Source organism: Sander vitreus, chromosome 16 (assembly GCF_031162955.1).
Source record: "Sander vitreus isolate 19-12246 chromosome 16, sanVit1, whole genome shotgun sequence".
Classification (NCBI taxonomy): Eukaryota; Metazoa; Chordata; class Actinopteri; order Perciformes; family Percidae; genus Sander; species Sander vitreus.
Genome location: NC_135870.1, coordinates 16,810,691 through 16,834,574, shown reverse-complemented (window position 1 = coordinate 16,834,574; position 23,884 = coordinate 16,810,691). Strand labels below are relative to the sequence as shown.

Sequence of the window (23,884 nt, the reverse complement as noted above, 5' to 3'; positions counted from 1 at the left end):
CCCCATTAATATTGTGCAATGCTATAACAGCTGTCATTTATATATCTGTTTTAGATTTGTTGAACACTGAGAAATCTGAAAGTAGAATTTTTAATTTTGAAACCGATGTATGAAACTCTTTAAAATGTTATCCGTTTGAAGTTACAATGCGTGACATCTTGGGGTAAAGGCATAGAATTTATAAAAAGATAAAGGTCAAAATTAGGTTGCCAATTCAAAAAGTGACGAGACGACCCAATGCAAGCCTACAAGAACACGCACCAGTCACACACTCGTAATTTGCAGTATGCAAGCCAGCATGCTTTTCTGGCTATTCTGACCCACAATCCTTTGCACAGCATAAATGAGCATGAGGGTCAAAGTTTAAATCGCAATGTTATGAAGGAGTATGCCCCATTTGTATGCAAACTGCATGCAACAGTAAGTACCGTGTAAGGGCAGCTGCAGTACATACTTAAAAGTAAAAAGAAAAAGTATTCAAAAAAGGTTTTTTCGGGAGTCCCCAGCAGTACCCATTTTTATTGGTGCCTGGGTTACCCACAATGCAACTCAACTTCATCATGCCAGATGAGCCCTTTGTATAATTACGGCAGGACTACAAAGAACTGTAGCAGTTGACAACAAGACACAAACACTGAGCATTAGTTTTATATTTGAGTTTTTACAGCGGCAAGAGAAACCAAATCTTACAGTAGCCTACTGTGAATTGGAAGTATATACTTTTCCTAAAGCTCACGGCTAAGTGACTGAACTTCCTATACTAAGTCTCACAGTCACAAATTTGGTGATAGTCTTTAAATAATTTAGGATGTTGAGACACCATGGACACTGGCCACAGGTTTAGTACAACAGCGTAAGCCATACAATTGTTTTGCATAGTTGATAAGTCACTGTGGACAAAAAAAGGAAATACATTTAAGACCACTACAGCACATTTTTTAGCTTCACTGCTTACAATATGTCAGTTTGTGTGTATGGTATTTATGATTCTTCTTATATGTGCACTGCCAAACACCAGCACTGTGCAGAGAATACATAAATCTGTGAAATTATTGATAGTGAAATTACAGGTGCACTGCAGAATCAACGATGCATCACATGGTAGCTTTATGTGATAAACACGTGTATTGTACTTTAATGCATCATATGGTAACTTTGATTCCACAGTCTGCAGTCAAAATCTAACTGATTGTGTTGCTCAGCAGATTTTGCCTTGTTCGATAAAGATTAGTATCAATGGGACAGTTAATTGGAAAGCTTCGACAACAAAAAGTCAGCAAAAAGAATACAAAAAGTAAAACAAAATGTCATACAATCCAAAACACAAGCTCATCTAAAGCCTGCTTGCAAAATAAAAATGTACAGAATTTCTGATTCAATTCTGGATGACTGGAAACACAGCAAAAATTAAAAAAAGACAAAATCAAAATATGCTATGAGGAAGAATACTAAACGGCATATAAAGACATATAAAGTGCAGGACACATTCAGATGCAGAGTTCCTTTCTGCACACAAACATACAGCAATAGTGTCTTTGTGGATCACTCAGACCCCCCCCCCGTAGATCCCAGAATTGTGAACACACCTCTGACTTCAGCTCTGACTTCAGTCTGCACAGAAGACTTGGATAAAAGGAAACTTGCAGTTGTGATCTGGTTTTAGATGCTGGATGGCAAGCTGGTAAAGAAAATGTAAGCTATTTGTACTCTAGCTCATCACTGAACCAGAAAAATAAATCTACAAAGCCAATGCAGGCCTACTAAATGGTTTCATTACCATCACCTGTGTGCCAATTGAAATTTTAGGCTTTGATTATGTCAATGCCTGATAAAAAAAAAAATTCATAAGAACATAATTCAGGTGATGACTAATAACCAACCAAACTGGCAAAACTGAGTGTCCTTTTTACACATTACATCACGATGACTCTTGCACCCAGATAACCTCAGGATGTGGAAAAATCATTTACACCAAGATTGTCTCAAATATCCTCATAAAATTGTGCTGACTTTGTCCCTCCATAAACGCCTTTCTGCATCAAAATCTGAGTGCTTTGTCATGTTATATATGCTGAGTTGTTATATTGTCTCACATACCAAAAAGCATGCACTGTTGTCTTAAGCTCATTATTCGTGTTCATGTTAAGCCTGACTATTGTTCTGAAAGGCTGAATTATTTATGTCCACAAAAGGACAGAGGAGGACAATATGAGCAAATGCAGCCAAGTGAAGAGCAACTATTACTGTTGTCTTCTGTTTTATATGGACTGGAAATTTAATTGATTAAATGTCAAAGATGCATGTAAATGGTAGATGTAAAAGAGGTAGTCTGATTACTTACGCAAATTACAGTAATTGCCTCTTTAAGCCTCCCCAGACAACACTTGGAATACTTTTTTTTTTAGGACAGGCCGTCTTTCAAGAAATGCATAAATTACAATCAACTCTCCCACTCCTGAAGTTGTAACATGCTCTGACCTTTATGTGCCTGCCGTCCAGCAAAGTGTTCAAAGATAACCAAACATCAACTCTTATTATACTTCGAGCAACAAAAGAGGCAGCTCGTTATGGCCTTTCCGGCACAACAAGGAATGGCAACAATCAGGTAATGACACGATAATGTATGACAAAAGCCAAGTAAAATTTGAAACATTTGCACCAAAAGCTTCCATCTTGAAGCATCCCTGTTGTCCGCTCATTTTAGACAACACTGAGCTAGCTAGCTAACTAGCCACCCACACATATTGCATTATTTATCCTCTCCTGATAATGAGCCTGAGACCTGTGCGTTGTGTGCAACCCCATACTGTGTAACTGTGTAAATGCATCTCAGCTGTGAGTCTAAAAGCTGCAAAAGCCAAGGCCTGTAGGGTGAATCTGACCCAAGACCTTTTAAACCAACCTTTTTTTCTTTCAGACTGTAATTGAATTCTAACCCGACGAGTTAAATTCTGGAGAAAACACAAATCCAAGTAACCACAACTGAAGCACTCATGCTCTATATTCGTTTCCAGATTCACACATTACGCCATTAAACACAGACAAGAACTGCTCTTTACTCATTACCATACAGCTAGCAGACTAACTTTTAGTAAACCAATGAAAAAATAATAAAAGATGTGACGCCATTTATGTTATTACCAAATATAAAAGGTATGACAAGTGACAAGAGTTAAGTCTTCCATACATAACACCACGGCCTCACCTTCAGGTAAACTGTATCATATGAAAATTATTCAATAGATCACATCTGCTGATCGACCACATTCTTTCTATTTTACAGTAGTTACTGTACACTAGCACATGATCAGGTAGTTTTAAATGTTACTTTAAGATACTTTGCATTACTAAATGTCAAACACAATATAACAGACCATCTAGTCTAGTTGGCTGTTTCTATGAAATGTTCACCATTAACCAGAACCTAATACCACACAGGAGACAAAGCCATTGATTTGTCAGCCATGCTTCTCATGATTCATTTTAAGCAGCTATAACAATTACTACGCAGATGTCTTCTGACCTGAGTCCTACTTTAGGCATTAGATTTGGTACCTAACTGCCCAAAGACTTTATTGGTTTAGTATTCTTTGTGTTGTCTGGATTTAATTTTCAATTTGTCAGTTTGTTTTGCTTCCATTGTAAGGATGTTTCACTTTTATTTTAGGAGAAATAAAAAGGAACACCAGCTTGAAGGATATTGTAAAACCAGGGTTATGGCATTTAGCTGACAAGAGACACTGCAGGAACCAACTCACCAGAGGATGAGAAACTGAGAACACTGAGAAATGTTTGCCTTAAAAAAAACATTATTTTCCTGCAGCGTAAAAGACTCATCATGTCTCCTTTTGTTCCTGCTCTGCACTGGTGTTATTCAGCCTAGCCTGCTGTGTGAACAGGGCTTACAACTCAAGTTGTTCCTAAATGGGGAGGCGATGGAGATGGAGGAAAAGCAGGGGTCAATCCTACAATCCCTAGGAAGTCTCCATCATGCGTATATCGTCCGTTTCTGTGGCGTCGTTCTTTGTCCACCTCACTGTGCTTGTCCACAGTCCAGCCTCCAAACAATGTTTCATAGGATACTCTGCCACCTAGTGGAAGGAGAGGAAGACAAGAGGCTCCAATGACAATCAAAAACAGACAGGTGAGGACTGTCGTGCACAAATTGAAATCAAGAATAGGATTAAATGGAGCTGGAGAGAGACTCTGTGGGATTAACCTACTGTTGTTTAGTTAGAGGATTATAATGGTTATGTGACTGCACCCAGCCTCTTTAACATTTCATGCCCTAATCTGAGCTGAAACTAGAATGTTGATTGTGAATTCACAAATTCACCTCAAACATGTGCTTTTATTTAGCAGTAGGTCAGTCAGTAGGGAGTTGGGTTGGGAACTGGAGGATTGTTGGTTCAAGTCCCCATACGGACCAAAGTATGATGGTGGACTGGTAGCTGGAGAGGTGCCAGTTCACCTCCTGGGCACTGCCAAGGTGCTCTTGAGCAAAGCACCGAACCCCCCCGACTGCTCGGTGCGCCTTTCCATGGGCAGCTCCCTCACTCTGACATCTCTCCATTAGTGCATGTGCGTAATTCAGGATTGTGTGTAATAACAACAGAGTGAAAACACTGTAATTTCCCCTTGAGGGATTAATAAAGTATACATTATTATTATTATTATTAAAGAACAACTTCTCGTGGATGTATTTTCCTCCAATCACTCATCACTCCTTAGACACTAACCGAGTTAAAACTGAGGCAAAGAGAAATGCTAAGAGAAAAGGAAAAACAACACAAAGGAGGACCTGGGATGCCATCTTTCCTCTCTGGGAGAAGGAGAGGATGTTTGTTTTCCCTGTGTAGATGTTTGGCAGCTAGTCAAGCTGTGGGGCCAACAGAGGGGAGGCCTCACTCCCTCTCACTTACAAAAGGCTTTCAATTACAAAGACCAAGTTAGTAGAAAAGAGTGACACATTTGTAATTCCTCTTTTCCTTTAAGATGGCAGAGATGGTAAATCTTCACTGATGTATCTAGAAAAAATAATACTGCAAAATAATGTCTCTGATCAATTGCTGAGTGAGGATTCTCTGTGATACCTGAGCTGCTGACACGATGATTAGGTGGAAGAGACTGATGGCAGAGGTGAGGATATTATCTATTGTTTGGATTTGGAAAAGTAATGTAAACATGCATCATTAGTAAATAGTCAATACATTTATTTAACCATGTAATAAAATAATTTATTACATTCATTCATTTATTTATTATGTATATTAAAGCCATAGTGCGTAAAATCTGTTGTCCCCATGGGGAATTCTGAGTAATGAAAACAACACTGGCGAGGCATCCACATGACGCAAGCCTTCGGTCATTGCACCCCCACCCCTCCTCCACACAGTTGCTAAAACACGGAGGATTAAAAACGCATGATGGACTCTTCAGAAGAGCTAATTATCTTGTAATTTTGATGTTCTGTCTGGAACGCTGCGGTTGTCCTTTCTCAGCGGTGACGTAAAACGCATCACTCGTGCTGCTGCGTGCGGATGTCACCGGACGACACCATTTTGTAAACATAGCCATACTGAGAGAAATACAGAGTGTTTTGTGGAGCTAATAGGCTTAATTGGCTTTGTCTCAACTCATTTGGCAATGGCTTGAATGTAACGGACGGTCATTCATATAAAATAGTTGCGCACTATAGCTTTAATCCCCCAGAGACTTTCTCCAGCTCCATTTAAACCTATTTTTGATTTGTGTACAACAGACTTAATACCTACACGTAGAGCAGGCCCTAGAAATCTAAGCTTATTTAACTCAAATGATTAATGATTTAACTCAGGTGAGATTTTGACTTGATTTGCTTTGCTAGTGATGTAATCTTTTTTGAGACTCAAGATTTTTTTTTTGTACGGGAAAAAAAGAGAGACAATATTCACTGTGGTGGAAATCATGATGCCTGACAAATTAGATTTATTGTCTATTCCCTTTTGCACTACTGCTAGATTACCAAGTTTTAGCTTGAGGCATCACACTACCAGCGAGCACATTTGAGTAAAGGTCAAACTAAAAGTGAGGATGTACTATCAAGTTTCTACTGTATGGCAGAAGTTGGAGTTTCAAATTAAGGAAGACAACAAAAAGGCAGTCTCACTGATAACATCAGCAGCATAAAGAAATCCAACTTTTGGCAGCACAAGTGTCCAGAAGTGTTAACTTGTTTTTTACTCCAGGTTTTCCTAATTGCCACGGATCCTTACCTGTCACCATTTACTAAATAGCTATTTTCTTTTTTACAATATCACTAAGAAATAGAACATGAGTGCTGATGCTCCAACATCGAACTGAAGATGAACCTTAGGAGTTCTACATAATCACAGGTAGGGATGTAACGATATCAATTCTGGATATGGACTCAACTCACTATTCAATTCACGATTTTAAGTTCACGATACGATGTTCTCACAATTATTATTTTTTTTTTTTAACAGAATGAAATGACTGAAAAATATTCCTTTTATTTGTATAAACTGTGCAAAACAGCAGATATGTCCTATTAAAAGTGCAAGTGAAATAGTATTTTATCTCAAATAACAAAATGAATAAAAAATGAAAGATGAAAGAAAAGCTTGTTTATTGCTAAGGCCAAATGGTTAAATTTAAATGAGTTATTTAAAATGTAATTACAATAACTTATAACAACTTTTTTCACCAGTCATTTGCTATTAAACGACAAAAAGAAGTAACACTAGATGGCAGAAGGGTATTTCACAACAACTATGAACGCAACACAGGCTTACGGAGCCGTACTCAAATGCAACACCAAGTCCCTTCTGTTGTTTACAGTCAAAGCCCGTCTACGGAAAGCCGTTCCACTCCCTATTCAGCCCCATTTTACCGAATTTGGTTGCAGTTCCACTGGGGGTGATCGCGGTCCAGTGCTAAATGAATGGGACCCTAATCACAGGACTAACATACAATAGCTCAATGGTGCAAACCTACAGCTGTGTGAGGTAACTGCAACAACCTATGAAAAAGAGAGAACTTACTGGAGGTAAAGAGTCCAGGGCTTCTTTGGGGTCGAGTATGCAGTTTGTGCTAGTTTTCTGTTGATCGACGTTGTTGGGTGTATCACCTCTAGACTTGAATGCGTTTTCTTTCACTCTGTCTTTAAAGGCCTCAAGCTCTGTATAGAAGACTTCTAAGTAGACATCTTGTCCCTCCTACACAGCAACCAAGGCAACAATATTAGGCAAAATGTGTCACAAAACATAACTTAAAAGGAAACATTTTTCGGAAGGGGGAATTTGTTTTTTAAATTTGAATCAGGCATAGAGCCTTGCCATATATATGCTCCTGCATACAACAGAATTAAAGCCACATATAGGTACAAAGGAAGGTGCAGTGCATTCACACACAGTATTAATCAGATGCTTGTGTCTTACTTTGGCTTTGTGGAAGAACTGTCTAAAGCAGCCTCGAGGATCCTGCTGAGAGTTCGTCGCCATCTCCAGGATGAACTGCATCACTACAGCTTGGTGCGCCACCTGCTCCATCAGTGCTTCTTTCTGCAGTAGACACAAAACCAAACACTGGTTTTGTGTGTCTCAATAAGCCATCTGTTTAACCTCTGCAACTGTCCACGAACCGTAAACACTTTTTTCTCAACACACTATTTTAAAGTCATGTTTCATCACTTATGCTTTAAAATGATTGAATTCTAATACTAAGCATTGATGCGGTATGTGCTGTTGCATACGGTGTGTTTACAGCTATGTAGGAGTGTAAAATCACTGGATCATCAGTGTGCATGTTATCAGTGGCAAAGCACCTCACTAAAAAAATGAATTCTACAGAGAGGTTAGCGCTGACTTACCTTGCACAGCAGCTGGACTCTCGCGATATCAGGCGATCACCCGAGAATCACGGGACTACATATCACACAAAATCTTATTGAATCATCTTGTCAGGCTTCAAGTAATGCGTTTTTGTCTGAACTACCAGCTTACCGAACCAATCAACGTCCGGTGAGGAGCTACTGGCAGCTACGGGCGTAGATTAGGTGTGTGCGACGGCCGCAACTGTTCGTTCAAAACAACAATGGGAAACGTGCTAGACAGATGGTTCATCCAATCACCTGCCAAGTGCCTGCCCTTTTCCAAACAGTTTCCAATGATGGCTTCTCAGATGGTTCTGTGTTAACGAACCATCTGGCTCATCAGGTTAAGCGCTGACAGCACAATGGTAAATTCTGTACTTCCAACACCTTTAAATTGTGTGGCACTGCGTAAAATTAGGACCCACTAACAAAGCAGGTAAGGCCATTTCTTTATTAGGAAGTGTAATACTGTGGTTGGCACTGAGGGAGTTTATGCTAAAACTACCCAACTGTATTTTCAATGTCAGAGTGAACATGTTCAGGCACGTGGTTCCACGTTTACACTACTTTTCTAGTTTGACGAGCTAAGAGGAACTACACTGGCCGTGTTCGTCATCATAAAGCAATATGCCACCCGCTGCAATTAGATACCTCGTATGTGTTTTGTTTGTTTTTTGACAGAAACTTAGTTCTCTGCCACAGAGGCATTAAATATATTAGGTTGTGACTATACAGACTATAGGTTTTATTGTTGAGGTATTGTTGAAAATAAAAAGATGAAATAACACCGGCCTGATCCTTTCAGTACATTACCCCTTCTTGCTGTAGTCTCATGCACCACAGAATTAAGTAGTTGGCCGTTTCCTCACAGATGAGCTGAGGCGTGTCTGCGAGGAACCGCTGACTGTCGTCCCATCTCCGCAGCATACCTGACAAATGGATAAAAAGCATATAGGCTACTGTTTTCGGAAGACATTAAAAGAAAGGACCATATGGGTGATTTTGCATGTTAAACTATTGTCAAAGAAAACTCAGTTACTTGCTACTGTTTTGTGAGAATGTTACTATGTTAATAAAATAGAGGTCAGAAATATTTACAGCAAACGAGTATGAGAGTTTTGTACATAGTAGAATTACATTTTTTAACATTTTATTTATAATTGGAACACCTTATGAGAAGTGAGTAATTAGTGTCTGCTTTCTCATAACATTTTAAACCATTTCCAAAAAGAAAGAACTTTGCAGGTTTATTGAAATATGCAGATAAGCAAGAACAAAGGATGGTGCATGTGTTTACATGGTTGCAGTGGTTTAAAATGTAGAGACATTGTGGAGCCCACTGATGTATTTTGCACGTTTATTAAATAGGGCTGGGTACTGAATTCAATACTTTTTAAGCACTGACCGAATTGCCTCTTTAGTATCGAGTATCGAAAAATGCCTTGTCAGTCAATACCCAATTTCAATACCTAAGGAGTAAATCTCATCAGTGTCAGTGAGCCAATAAGCATGCAGCATGCTTCTACCAAGATCTAATAATGTTTGTGATTGGCTGTCTAACATAACACGTCGTAGAGACACACATGAAAAACTCTACATTACACATAGACGGGGCTGACGTAGTAGGAGCTGAAAAATAAATAAAAAGATTTGTGCAATAATGTGTAATGTTGTAATTCCTTTTTGTTAAAATGGATTTTATGAAATTGGAAAAAGTATCGTTCAGGAACCAGTATCAAAGTCTTGGTATCGAACATTTTTTAACAATACCAGCCCTATTATTAAAATATATAGAGTTAAGTTTCCTCTCTGTGCGTAATCACGGACACACCTCCAACACAGCTGTGGATCATCATGATTTGTATTTAAGCACTATGTCACTTTACTATTACGTGTCTTGAGAAAGGTCCTTGTGACCAAAACGTCGACATGGACCAAATAAACCAATGCAGAGGTGACAAGTGTGTGTGGGAATATTCTGTCTTTTTGGAAATGGGAGAATGAATTCCCTGCAACACAAAGTGGTGTGCGTGTTGCTTTCTACTCAACATTTTAAACTATACAGCACTTCTGCTTCCACACTAAGAAAGCCTGTATTTTACATTCGTTCGGATAATTTCCCAAAGCATCCTGTATGTCTTCAGATGGATATCCTTTCTGCCAGTACAGACACTTCATGCTTTTATTGAACATTTCACAATAAAAATGAATCTATAGTTTAAAAAAAAAAGTTTAGATAGTTGGTATGGTAAAAGTTGAAAGTACAGACTGTGACATGGACTCACATGCAGTACAAACTGCCTTGCTGGCTAGAGGCACAAACATTTACATACAAAGTAAGGATAATTTAGATAAAACACCAACTGCAACCGGAGTTTGCTGTAAAACAGTAGGTGACTTGCCTTCTTCTAACACAGTCGGGTGTAATGTGTCAAAATTCCTACATAAAATGTAATCATTCAGGTATGCACATGAAAACTACATGTGATCTCTTCCAGTAAAGCTGGAGAAGAAATCCTGCCTAAACCTGCAACAATCTTCAAGCAAAAAGTGGAATAGCTCAGAATCATATTTATTACCAAAAAAGTAAGTTTTCACTTGCAAGGAATTTGCCTTTGTGTATATGGTGCATACAATAAACATATGAAAAGGGTATAACGATAAGGCAAAGTACTGCTACAGTCAAGAACATAAATACAGAATAGATATATTACAAATCAGGGGATGTTCACAGTATGTACATGTATATGTGCAATGGCCAGGGTTAACAGTTCAGGATATGCGTTAATGTAACGTGTAGTGAATGAGGGTGTGGGGTTAAGAGACTGTCAGTGGGGGTCCCAGGCCTTGTTGATGAGGCCCACTGCAGTTGGGAAGAAACTGTTCTTGTGACCCATGAGGTTTTGGTCCTGGTGGACCGCAGCCTCCTGCCAGAGGGGAGTGTTTTCAAAAAGGTTAGTTAGGGTCCACCCTTACCCTAGCTACATGATGACATGAGTTTATTTAACAAAAACATACCAGACCCAAACCTTTTTTACCATTAGTCTGAGGAAGACCATACTTATAAGAAACTTCAGATTTGGCATCTCACTTACCAAAATACCTGAGCTCTTGGTCGTACTTTTGGAGAAACGTCTTGCACTTGTCCTGATCCATTTCTACAGGTTGGTTATGGACATTGATGATACTCTGGAATAGAGAGAAGATGACTAACTGTTGATAATGTTATTAAATGGTTAGTAGACCGTAGGTACACACAGTCAAATAAGAGTAAGAAAATGTTAATAGACAATCAACACAATATCATTATTACAATATTTGGCGAGTCCAATTGCCGAGTCCGAGTCCAAATACCAAGAACTCCAAGACAATAGAAAAATGTCTTGAGTCCACTCAAGGACTACAGCGCTGAAAAAAGCCAAACTGTTTGCTTACCTTATCAAAAACGTCCCAACTCCCAACAGCTCTGAGCACAGGGCTGCGGCTGGGTTCCTGACATCCCAGCATGCTCTCCTTGCGGCGCCACTCCTCCTCAGTGTGCGTGAGTTCAGTGGGGCAGGCCAGAGTCCGAGCACGTTCCTGTTCCAGGGACTCGGAGCTGTGGACGCCTAGAGAGCATAGCTGATCCTGGGCCTCAGCCAGTCTCCAGCTGGAGACGATAGAGGCCTTTAAACAGCGCTGCTGGCTCTGGCACAGTGACGCCATGGCACAATCACAAAGGTGCGATGACGGTGACTGCTGTAAAGTAAATGAAAGAAAGAGAGATTAGGACTACGAGAGAAACTGTCAGAGACTCATAACATACACATTGTGCTTTAGAGCAGGCAACTAATATTTCGTGTCTACCTACAACAGTGTTTGGTACACCTCAAAACTACTACTACTTTCTGTTTCTTTACCAACCAAACCAGAGGTAAATTAGCTAACCTTAGACAAAGGGTATAAGCTTTATAAATAGAATAGAGAAAAATATGCCCATCTAACACAAAAGCTAATCAAAACATTTTCACACAAAGGGGGGTCAAATTGACAACATCCTCCTGATGATCTTATCTCTGGGGGGGTTTGATCTGAAGTTTTAATTATCATACATTTTTTCTCCTAAAGTTTTGTATACAGTATATCGTCAGAGAATGACGAGAGTGAACAGCTGACACTACACACTGCCCACTCTGAATCACACCAGAGCTATGCTGTATTTAGTACAGGGAGGGGCAGGAGGGCTAAAAATAAAGCCTCGTTTACATTTATCATGGCTAACAAAACAGCCAAACGCCTTTTTTAGTCAACAACAGACACCACATACAGCTGTCAGTGTGTGAGAACACCGAGGACCTGGGAGAATAGTGAAAGTAAGCTGCTGCTCTGCTTGTTGTGGCTTCTAATCTCACCATCCCACACATGGATGATCTCCCTCTGGTGCTGATTTTAGCCATGTCCTGACAGGATGATGATACAGCAAGTGATCCGTTTTCTGTATAACCACGCGTTAAAGTGGAATATACGTTAGCTAGCTTAATTGCGCGACTCTGGGTTTGCATGAGGTCAGCATTCATTCAATTCAGCATGCAGACTGGACACACTGGTGTTGTTCCCCATGCGGGTTATTGGCTAAATATGATAGCTAGCTGATAATATAGTGACAGAACATGTAGAAAACAGGGCAACGGAATACATTACTATTAGAAAAACAGATACGAGCCTGTACGTTGCTAACGTTAACTGCTCGAAGTTGGCATGAACTCACTTCACTTATCCCCAACCAGCTTTAGCTAGTTAGCATTCTTTTAATACCGTTAAGTTACCTCTGCGATGCAACCCGGCCGCTAGCATGATCGAATTACCTGCTGGCGAGGATAAACACCACTAAAGCCATTGGCTGCTGAAGCTGGGTAAATGCTCGACTCTTCATCGTGGTACATTGAAGCCCCGTTACCCAGCCACTCCATCGCTGCTACGCAACTAGCTGGCTCTCTTTGCTGTGGGGTCCGCTAGCTAAAGCTAGCTGTGCTGGAAGAACCACAAACAGTATTTCTCTCTGTGGTCAGCTGTTCGCCAGAGATATGTATGATCTAAATCTCGGTCTGAAAAGTCAGCAAAGCCGACTGGGGAATATGACGCAGCAAGTCGTGGAATTCAGCTCCTGTAAACAAGGTTAGCTACAACAACAGTCACTGGTCGTCTTCTTCTTCGTCGTCTTCTTTTAGTGCGGTCAACAACCAGCGTATTAGGTGCATTACCGCCACCTTCTGTTTTGGACAGTGGATCGGCTGCGACTTTGAGGTGAAACGTTTGTTTCAGAGCCATAGCACTCTGGTTTGTTTCTTACTTCTTGATACTTTATTACTTTGACTAATTTTATGAGGCTGTAAAAATAAATAAAAAGCTCGACGGATGCTCTATATATGTGATTGGTGTTGACAGTAGCCTACTTTTTACGCAGCACTAGGCTACCTTTTCCAAAATCCCCAAAAGGTCTATTTGGATTTATGTTAATGGAGTTTCATAGGTCTATCTCACCATGTAGGTAATACTGTATTCGTCTGTGAATTACTTTTTGGTAATCATCTGTTCATGCACAAAAACGTGTGCATGTTGTTTATTTGTTGTAATATCAATGCTGTACGGTCATATTTAGAGAACTAGAATATTTTGCTATTGTTATTATTATTACTGTATTATTATTATTATTATTAATAAGAAGAAGAAGAAGAAGAAGAAGAAGAAGACATCAAACCAATCACAGAAAAACACTTGGATTGTGTGGGGTTTTGTCATCTACACGCTTTTCATTGAGTGGAAATAGCCAGAAGGGGGCGATATTGTTCCATTTACAGATGATCCACATGTATTTCATACAATCTCAATCACACATTTAATACAGTAAAAGACAGTAGGCTAGGCTACACAATAGCACCGTCCTCATTCCTGTCATTAGCTCTAATACTTCCGTCTTCTATTTTAACTTTCTCCTCGCTGCTTATGTTTTTATTTTATTTATATATTTTTTTTATAGAAAAGAAAATGAGTCATCCAATGCTGCAATAATAACAGATAACACCCCCCCACCACCACCACCTCTCTCTCTCTCTCTCTCTCTCTCTCTCTCTCTCTCTCTCTCTCTCTCTCTCTCTCTCTCTCTCTCTCTCTCTCTCTCTCTCTCTCTCTCTCTCTCTCTCTCTCTCTCTCTCTCTCTCTCTCTCTCTCTCTCTCTCTCTCTCTCGGAGCCAGTCTTCCTGCTCTTAGTTCCCAGAGTTCCCGGCTGCTGGCAGTAGAATGCTGGGAATATCCGGAGAGGAAGGGGAAGTGACATCACAGCGCTGACCTTCCGTACCAGGCCATATCACCTGGTGCTGGCTGGAGAAGAGCTAACACACACACACACACACACACACACACACACACACACACACACACACACACACACACACACACATACATTGATGGAGAAACTGTATTGACACACTTCATTTTGCTATTCAGGAGAAGAGAGAGAGAGAGAGGAAAAATTGTGAGCAAGTTCCCATGAAGAGAGAGGGGAAGTGATAACTTCAAGCGCAGAGAACTTTGCATAGACAGGCTGAGCTAACCACGTTTGACGGGAAAGTTCCCACCATACTTCAGCGCGGTTCCTCATATCAGCTCTGTCTGTCTTTCTGCTTATTTAGCCAGCTTGTACTGGCTGACCATATAAATTAATCAGAATCCGAAAGTGGATATAATCACACACTATTCAGTCTGTCCCACAGTGTATGGTGCTGTGCAAGTCTGCACTTAAAGTGTTTTTAATAAGATACAGAAAGTCAACTTCTGTTAGTTTTTTAACAAGTTAAAGGTTTAAGAAAGTAGGTAAGGAGAGTTAACATTCAAGACCAATAGAAGGATAAAACCAGACCTCCATCCTCCCCAACTGTACACAATACTCCCCCTACTGTCCATATAAAGCTGTAGACCTCCAGATTGTAAGCATCCTTCACCCCGCCAGGCCTTCACCTGTCAGGGTCCACACTGCCCCAATCATGATACAACTTGTCTTAGCAGTTGGAGATATGAAAAAAATGAGTTTATGGGCATTTTTCTTTTTGGGTGAATATTTTGACCATGTCCATTTACTAGGTAGGCTACTTACAGTTTGGAGGCACAGTTTTTTCACATTTCAGATGTTCATGAGTTGTTCCACCAAAAGTGATCCCCCCCCCCCCTCTCCCTAAACTTTTTAGATGTTTAATTTAAATAGTCGTTGTGTAGTAAAGTTATCCATCATTTCACAATAAAAGCAAAGACGATATATACACATGAACACATATTTGTGTAGCATAATTTAGTTTTTTTCTTCTTCTTTTCTCCCCCAATTAATCATCTCACAGCCTTGTGATCTTTTAGAGGATCATCAACAGTGTATAAAGTAGTTCACATTAGCTTCAGCTCAACATTAAAATGCTGCTTATACATAATGCATCAGTATTATCAGTGGAATAACATCATTTATAATACTCTATAGTCAATTTGTTTGCAGAGATAGTACTTTGACTTTTGATATTTTAAGTACATTTTGTTGAATGTACTTGAATGTAGGGCTTATATTTGTACATTGTTGTATTTGTGAAAATACAACAATGTAAAATCCTCCACCAACCCAAAAAACAGATTCTCAGAAAGGCTTGCTGCAAAGCAAATCACTCCGCCCAAGTAGCAGAAGTAGCAGAGCTTCGCCTTTCTGAGAATATAGTTCCCAGTTTGTTTACGGTTAGAAGATGGCTGTGTCTCATGTTATGTTGTTTTTTGTACACGCTGTGACTCTACAAATCACAACATGTGAAAAGGAACATGTTGGCGTTATTTTGTCACTTATTCGGAGCAGTAGGCTAGTTGGAACCAGTTACCTGCAGGTTCTGTGCTAGGCTAAGCTACCGATGGAACCGTCAGACAGCGTTACAACACGCACGGACACGAGAAGGGTATTTATCGACTTGTCTTACTCTGGGGGTTACGGTGAATAAGCTAAAGTCCCAATAAGTCGGCGTGTTCCTTTAAATTCGACATGTAAAAACACTGCCAAACCTTTAAGTAAAGGGAAGGCCCTGCCCTCATGCTTAACAAAGTGAAAAATACTTCAATACACACGTTGCACACAGATGGCCTGTAGTGGAGATATATACTGATTGAGGAGTGTCTCTGAGGTTACATTCTTTAGGAGCAAAGTCTGGAAAACACATGCATACAAACCTACACACTTGCACAAACACAGACATACAAAGACAATATATATATATATATATATATATATATTTATATATATATATATATATATATAGAAAGAACATGTGTCTACGAAGAGCAGGACGGACAGAAGAAGACGTGGAAGTCTACAGGGGAGGTATGGTCAAAAGAAGAGAGAGGGGAGTAAGATGAAAGAGGGATGAGAGAGCGAAAGAAAGAGAACATGCAGAAGTCCCTTGATGCCAAATCAGGCAGAAAGGGAGGAGGGATGAGTAGTGATGGGGCAAAGAGGGAGGGAGGGGGAGGTAGAGACAGAGTGTGTGTGGTGGAGACGTCATTATACAGGATGACAAAAGAAGAAGGGATTCTCTGGTCAGCTGCTGCTGCTGCTGCTGCAACTGTCTATTGTCCTGCTGACAGAGGACCCCTCCACACACACACACACACACACACACACACACACACACACACACACACACACACACACACACACACACACACACACACACACACACACACAAGCCTAGGCCCTCTCTCTCTTCTTCAAGTTCAACTCTGATTACATGGCCGACCAACTGGCAGTTCCGGGCATTTAAAGACCCCGCTAACCCCCTCCCCTAAACCCCAGCTGTGTCATCTGAGTGTTTTCAGTATGTCTGAGATCCAACAGATGTTTGGTCCAAAAAGAACAGATCCAGAAAAAATTGCAAAGAAGTGCAGGCGTGGAAAAAGAAGACAAACGAATGCAGCCTTTTAAAAAAAAAAAAAAGTGAATATACATTTTCAAAGTAGGCCTATTAAAATGTTTTAATATTTAAAGTTGAAGTGCATGAAAAAGCTGCTCAATTAAACATTGAGCAATTAAACTGCTCAATGTAATGAGTTGTTTTCCACCCATGGAGAAGTTTTATTGTTTTTAAAGAAGAGGCGATAAATTCAGCCAACTAATAGAAGCAGCTATGAATGAAGCTCCTTTCTTCCCTTTGTGTGTGTGGCGTGTATGTATGCGCCTCACGTAGTACCTAAAGGTGCTGAGCTCTGCATTATCATTTATTTACCTCCCTGGTGTTTCAGGCATTGTGCAGTGGTGTTTGAGTGTGTATCATGTTGAGTAAAAATATCAGAATATGCCTGTGCTCGTATGCAGTCAGTGTGAGTTCATAAATGTTTACAAGTCTGATTTCTGCTTTCAAATCAATCCAGAGCAAATGACCCTTGCCCAACTAACCTTAACAATATTCAATCCTCCACTGTCTCTGCACAGTGTGTGACACTCTGGTCCATTCTGCTTTGATTAACCTCTCTTTGACACAAACGCACACACAGAGAGGGTATATGACCACTCTGTGACACTCGCAGACAGACACAATAGGGGATCCAGCACATTCCTTTCCCCAGGTGGCATAAAAGACGCAGCCAGATCAATGGCCTAATGGGCTCCAAACCAATGGCCGACGATCATTAACCCCCGAGTTCCTTATACCCCAAGTCAGACTATTGTGTGTCCACTGTGTGTTCGTATACAGACTATTGTGTGAGGTTTCTTTCTGCCGTGTGGAGCTGGTTAACTGCTGGACGAGGGGTCTAACTTAGGACATTAGATTGTGACGACATGTGTTGTCTTGACCTGAGAAACTGTGGAAAGCTGGACATTAACATGTGCCAAAATGTCCCACGCAGAAGTGATAGACAAACAGTGATGGCAACAGCACATTTAGTTCAATTTGGAGGTACCTTTTAGTTTTAGTTCTACTTTGTATTTCCATTTTAGGTTACTTTATACTTCTACTCTGCTACATTTCAGAGGAAAATATTGTGATTTTTTACCCCACTCCATTTATTTAACAGCTATACATAGTTACTACTAGTTACTTCTCAGATTTTCATCATGTTGTAAATATTAAAATGCTGTTTATACATGTTTATGTTTATACATATTATTATTTTGATGCTTATGTGCTTTTGAATGAATAAATTAATGGAATCTTTATTATGAACGATTGAAGCAATATTTTGAACACAGAACTGTTACTTATGATGGAATTTGTTTATATTGTGGTGTTGCTACTTTTACCTGAGTAAAGGATCTAAATACTTCCCACCACAATGTCATTTATCACAGCAGCCCCTAAACATTTTGAATATTTGCAATGACACCACTCCTGGAAAACATGAACTTTCTGCAGTATAATTTTACCAACTAAGACTTGAACATTAATTTTCAGAGATACCTCTGCAAATCCCCCCCACACACACACACACACACACACACACACACACACACACACACACACACACACACACACACACACACACACACACACACACAACCGCTCTTAGATTCAGTCAGCAGGAGCTCACTCCATCCCTCTTTCTCCTACAGGCCTCCACTCCAATTCCACTGAGTCCATGCAGCCGTGTCTGTGTGTGTGTGTGTGTGTGCATGTGTTTGTGGAGGGCTGGTGGTGGGAACACAATGGGCAGTAAGGGGGCTGGCTGAATGGGACTATTGAGTCTGCTCAGTCAAACAGAAAAGCATCCTCCATCTCACTTCAAACCCCACAGTTCCACTGTGTACAACCAGGCCTTTATTCTCCATAATTACTCCCCATGTATATGTATACACACATGCACGCACACATGCACGCACACACATATACATACATATTTATAAATATATATGAACGATTGTATGCAGTATGTACTCATCACAAACATTACACAGCCAGGCTGACTCTTGACAGTCTAAAAATGTGTCAAGTGTCAGTTTAATCACTAAGATGATACGTTTCAATATTTCAACACAACAACTGAACCTGAAGGTTCACTTACAGGTAAATAATATATAGAATGTTAGGATATTTTAGCAAATTGCCTTGCTGTATGTCCACACAGCTTTTTTAAGTATGGATAGAATGACAACTGTTATGGTGTGGGTTAAGAGCAAATATAAAATATATATCATCATCGCAGACAAGCACAATATATACACTGATGAATGCTGGATTTTCTTTTTTTTTAAATGATTAAAATGTCTTCACATTATGTTTTCATAATGTTTAAAGATTCGATCCTATGTCAATAAAGTTTGGACTCTCTACTTTTCCCTTTCCTTTAATTTGCTGTTTACCTGCACCTGCCCTGTAAATATAGGATGGGATGTGCTCTCAATCACCCAGCTAAAAAGAAACAATTCAGCCAATGCATGTAGAGTTTAATTTCCAAAGCCATCTGAGCCTTATTTTCTTCACTGCAATAGAAAGAATAGCTGCAACAGCTGTGTCACAATATGTATTAACAACCTAATTCACTGTAAGTCCTTTAACAAGAGGTATTATCGTAAACAGACTGTCAGACAAAAGCAGCAGGCCCTGACAGAGAACGTGCTGTCACAGACTGCGGTATCACAGACAGTTTTTTTGTCAGTGCTACACTGGGCAATTTAAACTCCACCAAGCTCGTTAGCCTAGATCCAGCCCTGCGGCCAGCCTGGTCATTGTACATATAGCACACTGAATCATTGTGTAAGAGGATAATCCATACAGGGTAATTGGTATACCTTATCATGCAACACATAAGGACAGCAGGATTTAGGTGTGGATGGATGGGTGGGTGGGTTTATCCATCTATCCAAATGACATATGTGCATAGATACGGAGTAGTTGAACTTTGATCGATCGATCTATCTATCTATCTATCTATCTATCTATCTATCTATCTATCTATCTATCTATCTATCTATCTATCTATCTATCTATCTATCTATTTGTCTGTCTATCAATACAAACAGCCCTCAATCCTACTTCTCCCACCCAGCTTGCAGCAGGTCTCTGTGTTGGAATGACATGTCACACACACACACACACACACACACACACACACACACACACACACACACACACACACACACACACATGCACACAGAGAAACAAAGGGCGCAGGCAGTAGGAGACGTGGTGTTGTGTGTGTGTGTGTGTGTGTGTGAGGGACGGCTGAAGGCTGAGCCGGGTGGGGGTGGGGGGTGTGGGGAGGTGGAAGCTCCATATGGCCCCCCCCACCCCTTGTATCCCCTCCCTCCCTCCCCCTGCAAACAGGCAGATGTCAAATGGGACGTGCCTCTCTGATGGGGCACAGGGTCACACTGCACAGGGGTAAATAACAGAACAGGAGGGACATAGAGAGAGATGCCTTCCTGCCAACACATCCCCCATCCCCACAACACACCAAAAGAGATGTGTACACATGATACCAGGAAAAAGCTGCTAACACAAACATGCCAACACACTGCCATGGGCATTGAATTACAATCAGTCTAACATACTAAAATTGTATGAAGTAGCTTATTAAACATGACTTTTGATCAAATTGAGTCACTTTCAAATTGGCTTACATGCAGAAGAAATGTTGAAACATATGAGAAACATAAGGAATGTGAATAAAATGTATTTACAATACATCTGAGCCTCATTCTTAAATGCAATATAAAAACTGTTTATGCAATATCCATACCTAATCATTCTTCAGATTATGTTTTGAAGGTTTTATCAAGTTCAATGATGCATTTTTTATTGTCATCTTATTATATTGTATTTTTTATTGCACTGCCTTTTTTATTTTATAAGAAAAGTATATCTAACGACAAGCAATGCAAATGAGTTTCAGCCATAAATGCCAATATATGCATTAGTTCATTCACTTGCCAACCACCATGATATAAATGGGTTGGACAAAATATTAGAAACACCTATCAGTATAACAATTGAAACTACATCCTCCAAAATGACTATAAAGTTGAATCAATAACTCTCTAAAACAATTTCATTGAACATTCTAACTTCCATTAGGTTAGCATTTATTGCAGGGCTGTTGTATTAGAATTTTTGCTTTGGGTACCAAATAAATTGATGACTGTAGTTAAGTATAAATTACTCAATACAGAGACAGTAATTGGTGTGTGTGCGTGTGTAAGAAGAATGCATGTCTCTAATGTGTCCAGCACAATTTGAGTATGAAGGGAGATGCAACTAGACTCAAGGACAGGTGTCAGTTGTGTGTGTATGTGGAGGTATGGGCTGCAGTCCTAAACAAAGCAGGGGAATGGAGATCACGCATGCACGCACTCACGCACACATGCACGCACACACGCACGCACGCAGTCTGTTCTCTGTGTATTGAGCCCTGAATGGTTACGCCCGCAGGGCAGGAGTAAGGTTACTTTACATACTGCACTTACAGCTCCCTTTACCACTGGGGTATAAAATGGATTTGAATGAGAAAGAGGGGAACAGAGGGGTGGAAGGAGGGGGAAGAGGGGTGAGAAGGGGGAGGAGGGCCGGGGGACTCCCTTTGTGTAACAGGAGGCGAGCTGCTGCTCTGGTATGGCTATGGAGATGGAGGAGCGGGGTCACTCTCCCTGCTCTCCCTCCCTCTGTCTCTTTACTATAGGCTGGCTGCTCTGTCTTTCCTCTTCATCCCTCCCTCCCTCCATCCCTTCCTCCCTATTAGCATAGCAGCTGCCTGATACAGGGCGTAGGGTGGGGCATGGCCAGGTTGCTGTGTGCATATATGTATGTGAGGGTGTTTGTTGGAGGGAGGGATGTTAGGGGGGAGGATGGGGGGTTCCAGTCAATGGTGGTCCGTCTGGCTGGTGAATAGCAGCTAAAGCCGGCCCCTGCAAGCTAGACAAAGGAGCCGGGAAGGAGGGGATGGGGTGTGTGAGGGAGATGGAGGAAGGAGGGAGGGGTGGAAGAATGAGGCAGTGAATGGAGCGCCTTGTCACTAGCGCTATGGAGAGTAGCACAGAATGAACTGGAAGAATGAAAAAAAAAAAAAGTTCAAAAAGGAGCGGAGGGCAAGGAAAAGACTGGCCCGACCACCTGTCTCTCTCTCTCTCTCTCGCTCTCTCTCTCTCTCGCTCACTTGATTTATTTTACTCCCCTTCTTATTCACAGGCAGACTTTGGGGAGGGGGTGTTCACTTGTCGTGTTTAGCGACAGACATGTTTTTGTTTTTGGAGTGAAAGTGTTGTATCAGCAGGATTTCAAGCTCACTGTCACCCACCAGCATTGCTGACTCTATGCTGACTTCACTGCACACTGGGCTGTGGTTTAAATGTTTGGTGGGCTCCATTCTGCAAAATGACAGCAAGCAAAAAAGTAATCAACATAGTGCAAAAAGGATGAATCCACAGAAAATGTGCTGATAAGTTAGGAAATGATACAGTGGGGTATGATTATGGACACCAGGTGTTGCCAAGGTAACAACTATACAGGATCTAAATAAACTTCTGTCCCATCAATAGCACTTGTTAGACATACATACCTGTCCTGATAGATGAATGGAGGAAAACTCAATCTCACTGTTTATCACTCCCTGTGAATTAAATAAAGCAAGCCTATGTAACTTTTGAATTAAGAAGTGGAACATTAAATATGTTTTTTACAACATTAAGAAACACACAATACCTCTTTAGAAGTTTTATGCTTTTTCTACTCGCTCTCAGTCAGGTCACCTAAAGATCACATTATTAGAGTAACTGACTTCAGAGTTGAGTTGTGGATAATGTCGGAAAATTCAATATGACATTATCGTAGCAGTGGCTGCTCTTTAGCAAAGTTTACATATACAGTCATTTGAAATTGTTTGAACTTTTTGCAGTTATAAATGACAATGCTGATATCATGTAACTTTAATTTAATCAGATATAGCTATCAGCTCGGATTTCACTACGTTGTGTTGGTTAAGAGTTTATGTGACAATAACATACAATCGTACGAGGTACAATTCTATTGAAATGTAATCCCATCAGCTCCTTCCTTGTGGCTGTGAGATCAGCACAGAAAAAGAGTCACTCGGTTGCCCACGGTGCCAGGGCACTAGCACTCCCGGATCCAGTCAAGTCTTGACGAATGGACACCACAGCTCCTGACATCCTGCTTGAGGCCATCCCGCTCACCAGCAGAGTCTGCCTAAAGATACAGATATTTCCCAGAGGAGTTGGTGGAGACCAAAACGGAGCTAAAAGGAGAAAGAATTTTGGATTTACATTCATCAGATGGACACAAATACAACTCTTGCCAACAGGTTCACCATATCAACTTAACAAGGTGATAATATGAAAGTGTTGTCTACTTGTCTTTGCTGTGAAATGGCCAAACAAAATCAATTAATGCAGGTTTAAATTTGGTTGTATTCCAGCATATAACATTAATGTAGCAAATTACAGATTTATGTGGCTAAAAATAAATAAATTTCAGGTCTGTAAAATAACTTCACTGTTGTCGACCAAGCAGTTAAAGCACTGTAACGCTGGCCTTAGACACAAATTTGTGTTCATGACTAAATGCAAGGTAAAATGACAGAATACCTTTTAAAAATAAAAAGATATATATATACCCACGCAGGTATTTTCAGTTGCTCTCAGGTGGAGCCTGGGTTGAGCTACCATGGGAAATAAGTGACGTCACCAAACTCGATGTACTAATAAGAATGATAAGAGCATACCTTGTCCTGCCTTAACAGGTGCAACAAAACTAAGATACTGGAAAGACTGTTAAATGCTTCTCTAAGTTCCTCTTTATGTGGCCAGACAGCAATCATGTCAATACCGAAGCACTTTGAAGAAGTCATACACAGGAGGATCTCATAATCAAAGCTTGCGCCATTGTACACATGTTGAACAGGAGCCGTTATAAAATGAGGAATTTAGTGTTGCAAAACCAATTAAAACTGTGTTTTACACATATCACAAGATGTTCAGTTAATCTTGTGTCTTACAGATCAAGTGTAAGC

General features: G+C 40.4%; 1 protein-coding gene and 1 long non-coding RNA gene across 4 annotated transcripts; both read right to left on the bottom strand.

Moving 5' to 3' along the window:
- Positions 1-632: 632 nt before the first annotated feature.
- cdc37l1 (cell division cycle 37-like 1) lies at positions 633-13,063 on the bottom strand. 3 transcript variants are annotated; one of them, XM_078270990.1, is made up of 8 exons: positions 12,718-13,063; positions 11,309-11,611; positions 10,969-11,062; positions 8,687-8,802; positions 7,440-7,562; positions 7,044-7,217; positions 5,094-5,152; positions 4,004-4,091 (listed from the first exon to the last, which is right to left on the bottom strand). In XM_078270990.1, the coding sequence occupies exons 1-7, from the start codon at positions 12,820-12,822 to the stop codon at positions 5,114-5,116; spliced, it is 954 nt and encodes a 317-aa protein (XP_078127116.1). In that variant the 5' UTR covers positions 12,823-13,063; the 3' UTR covers positions 4,004-4,091; positions 5,094-5,113. The 3 variants fall into 3 exon arrangements, with proteins under 3 accessions (XP_078127115.1, XP_078127117.1, XP_078127116.1); XM_078270989.1 differs by lacking the exon at positions 5,094-5,152 and having other exon boundaries at positions 633-4,091; XM_078270991.1 differs by lacking the exons at positions 5,094-5,152; positions 7,044-7,217 and having other exon boundaries at positions 633-4,091.
- A 7,087-nt stretch (positions 13,064-20,150) lies between these two features.
- On the bottom strand, positions 20,151-23,132 carry LOC144531354 (uncharacterized). The gene is made up of 3 exons (XR_013503210.1): positions 22,558-23,132; positions 22,415-22,465; positions 20,151-22,223 (listed from the first exon to the last, which is right to left on the bottom strand). It is a non-coding gene; the product is annotated as an uncharacterized LOC144531354 (long non-coding RNA).
- Between the last annotated feature and the right edge of the window lie 752 nt (positions 23,133-23,884).

Bases quoted from the DNA above. Each gene is read 5' to 3' on its own strand.
- cdc37l1 (XM_078270989.1), bottom strand. From the start codon at position 12,822: ATGGAGTGGCTGGGTAACGGGGCTTCAATGTACCACGATGAAGAGTCG. The intron at 11,612-12,717 runs GTAATTCGATCA...TTTACTTTACAG, and splicing joins GTGTTTATCCTCGCCAGCAG to CAGTCACCGTCATCGCACCT. The intron at 4,092-7,043 runs GTAAGTTCTCTC...TCCTTCCACTAG, and splicing joins CCCTGGACTCTTTACCTCCA to GTGGCAGAGTATCCTATGAA.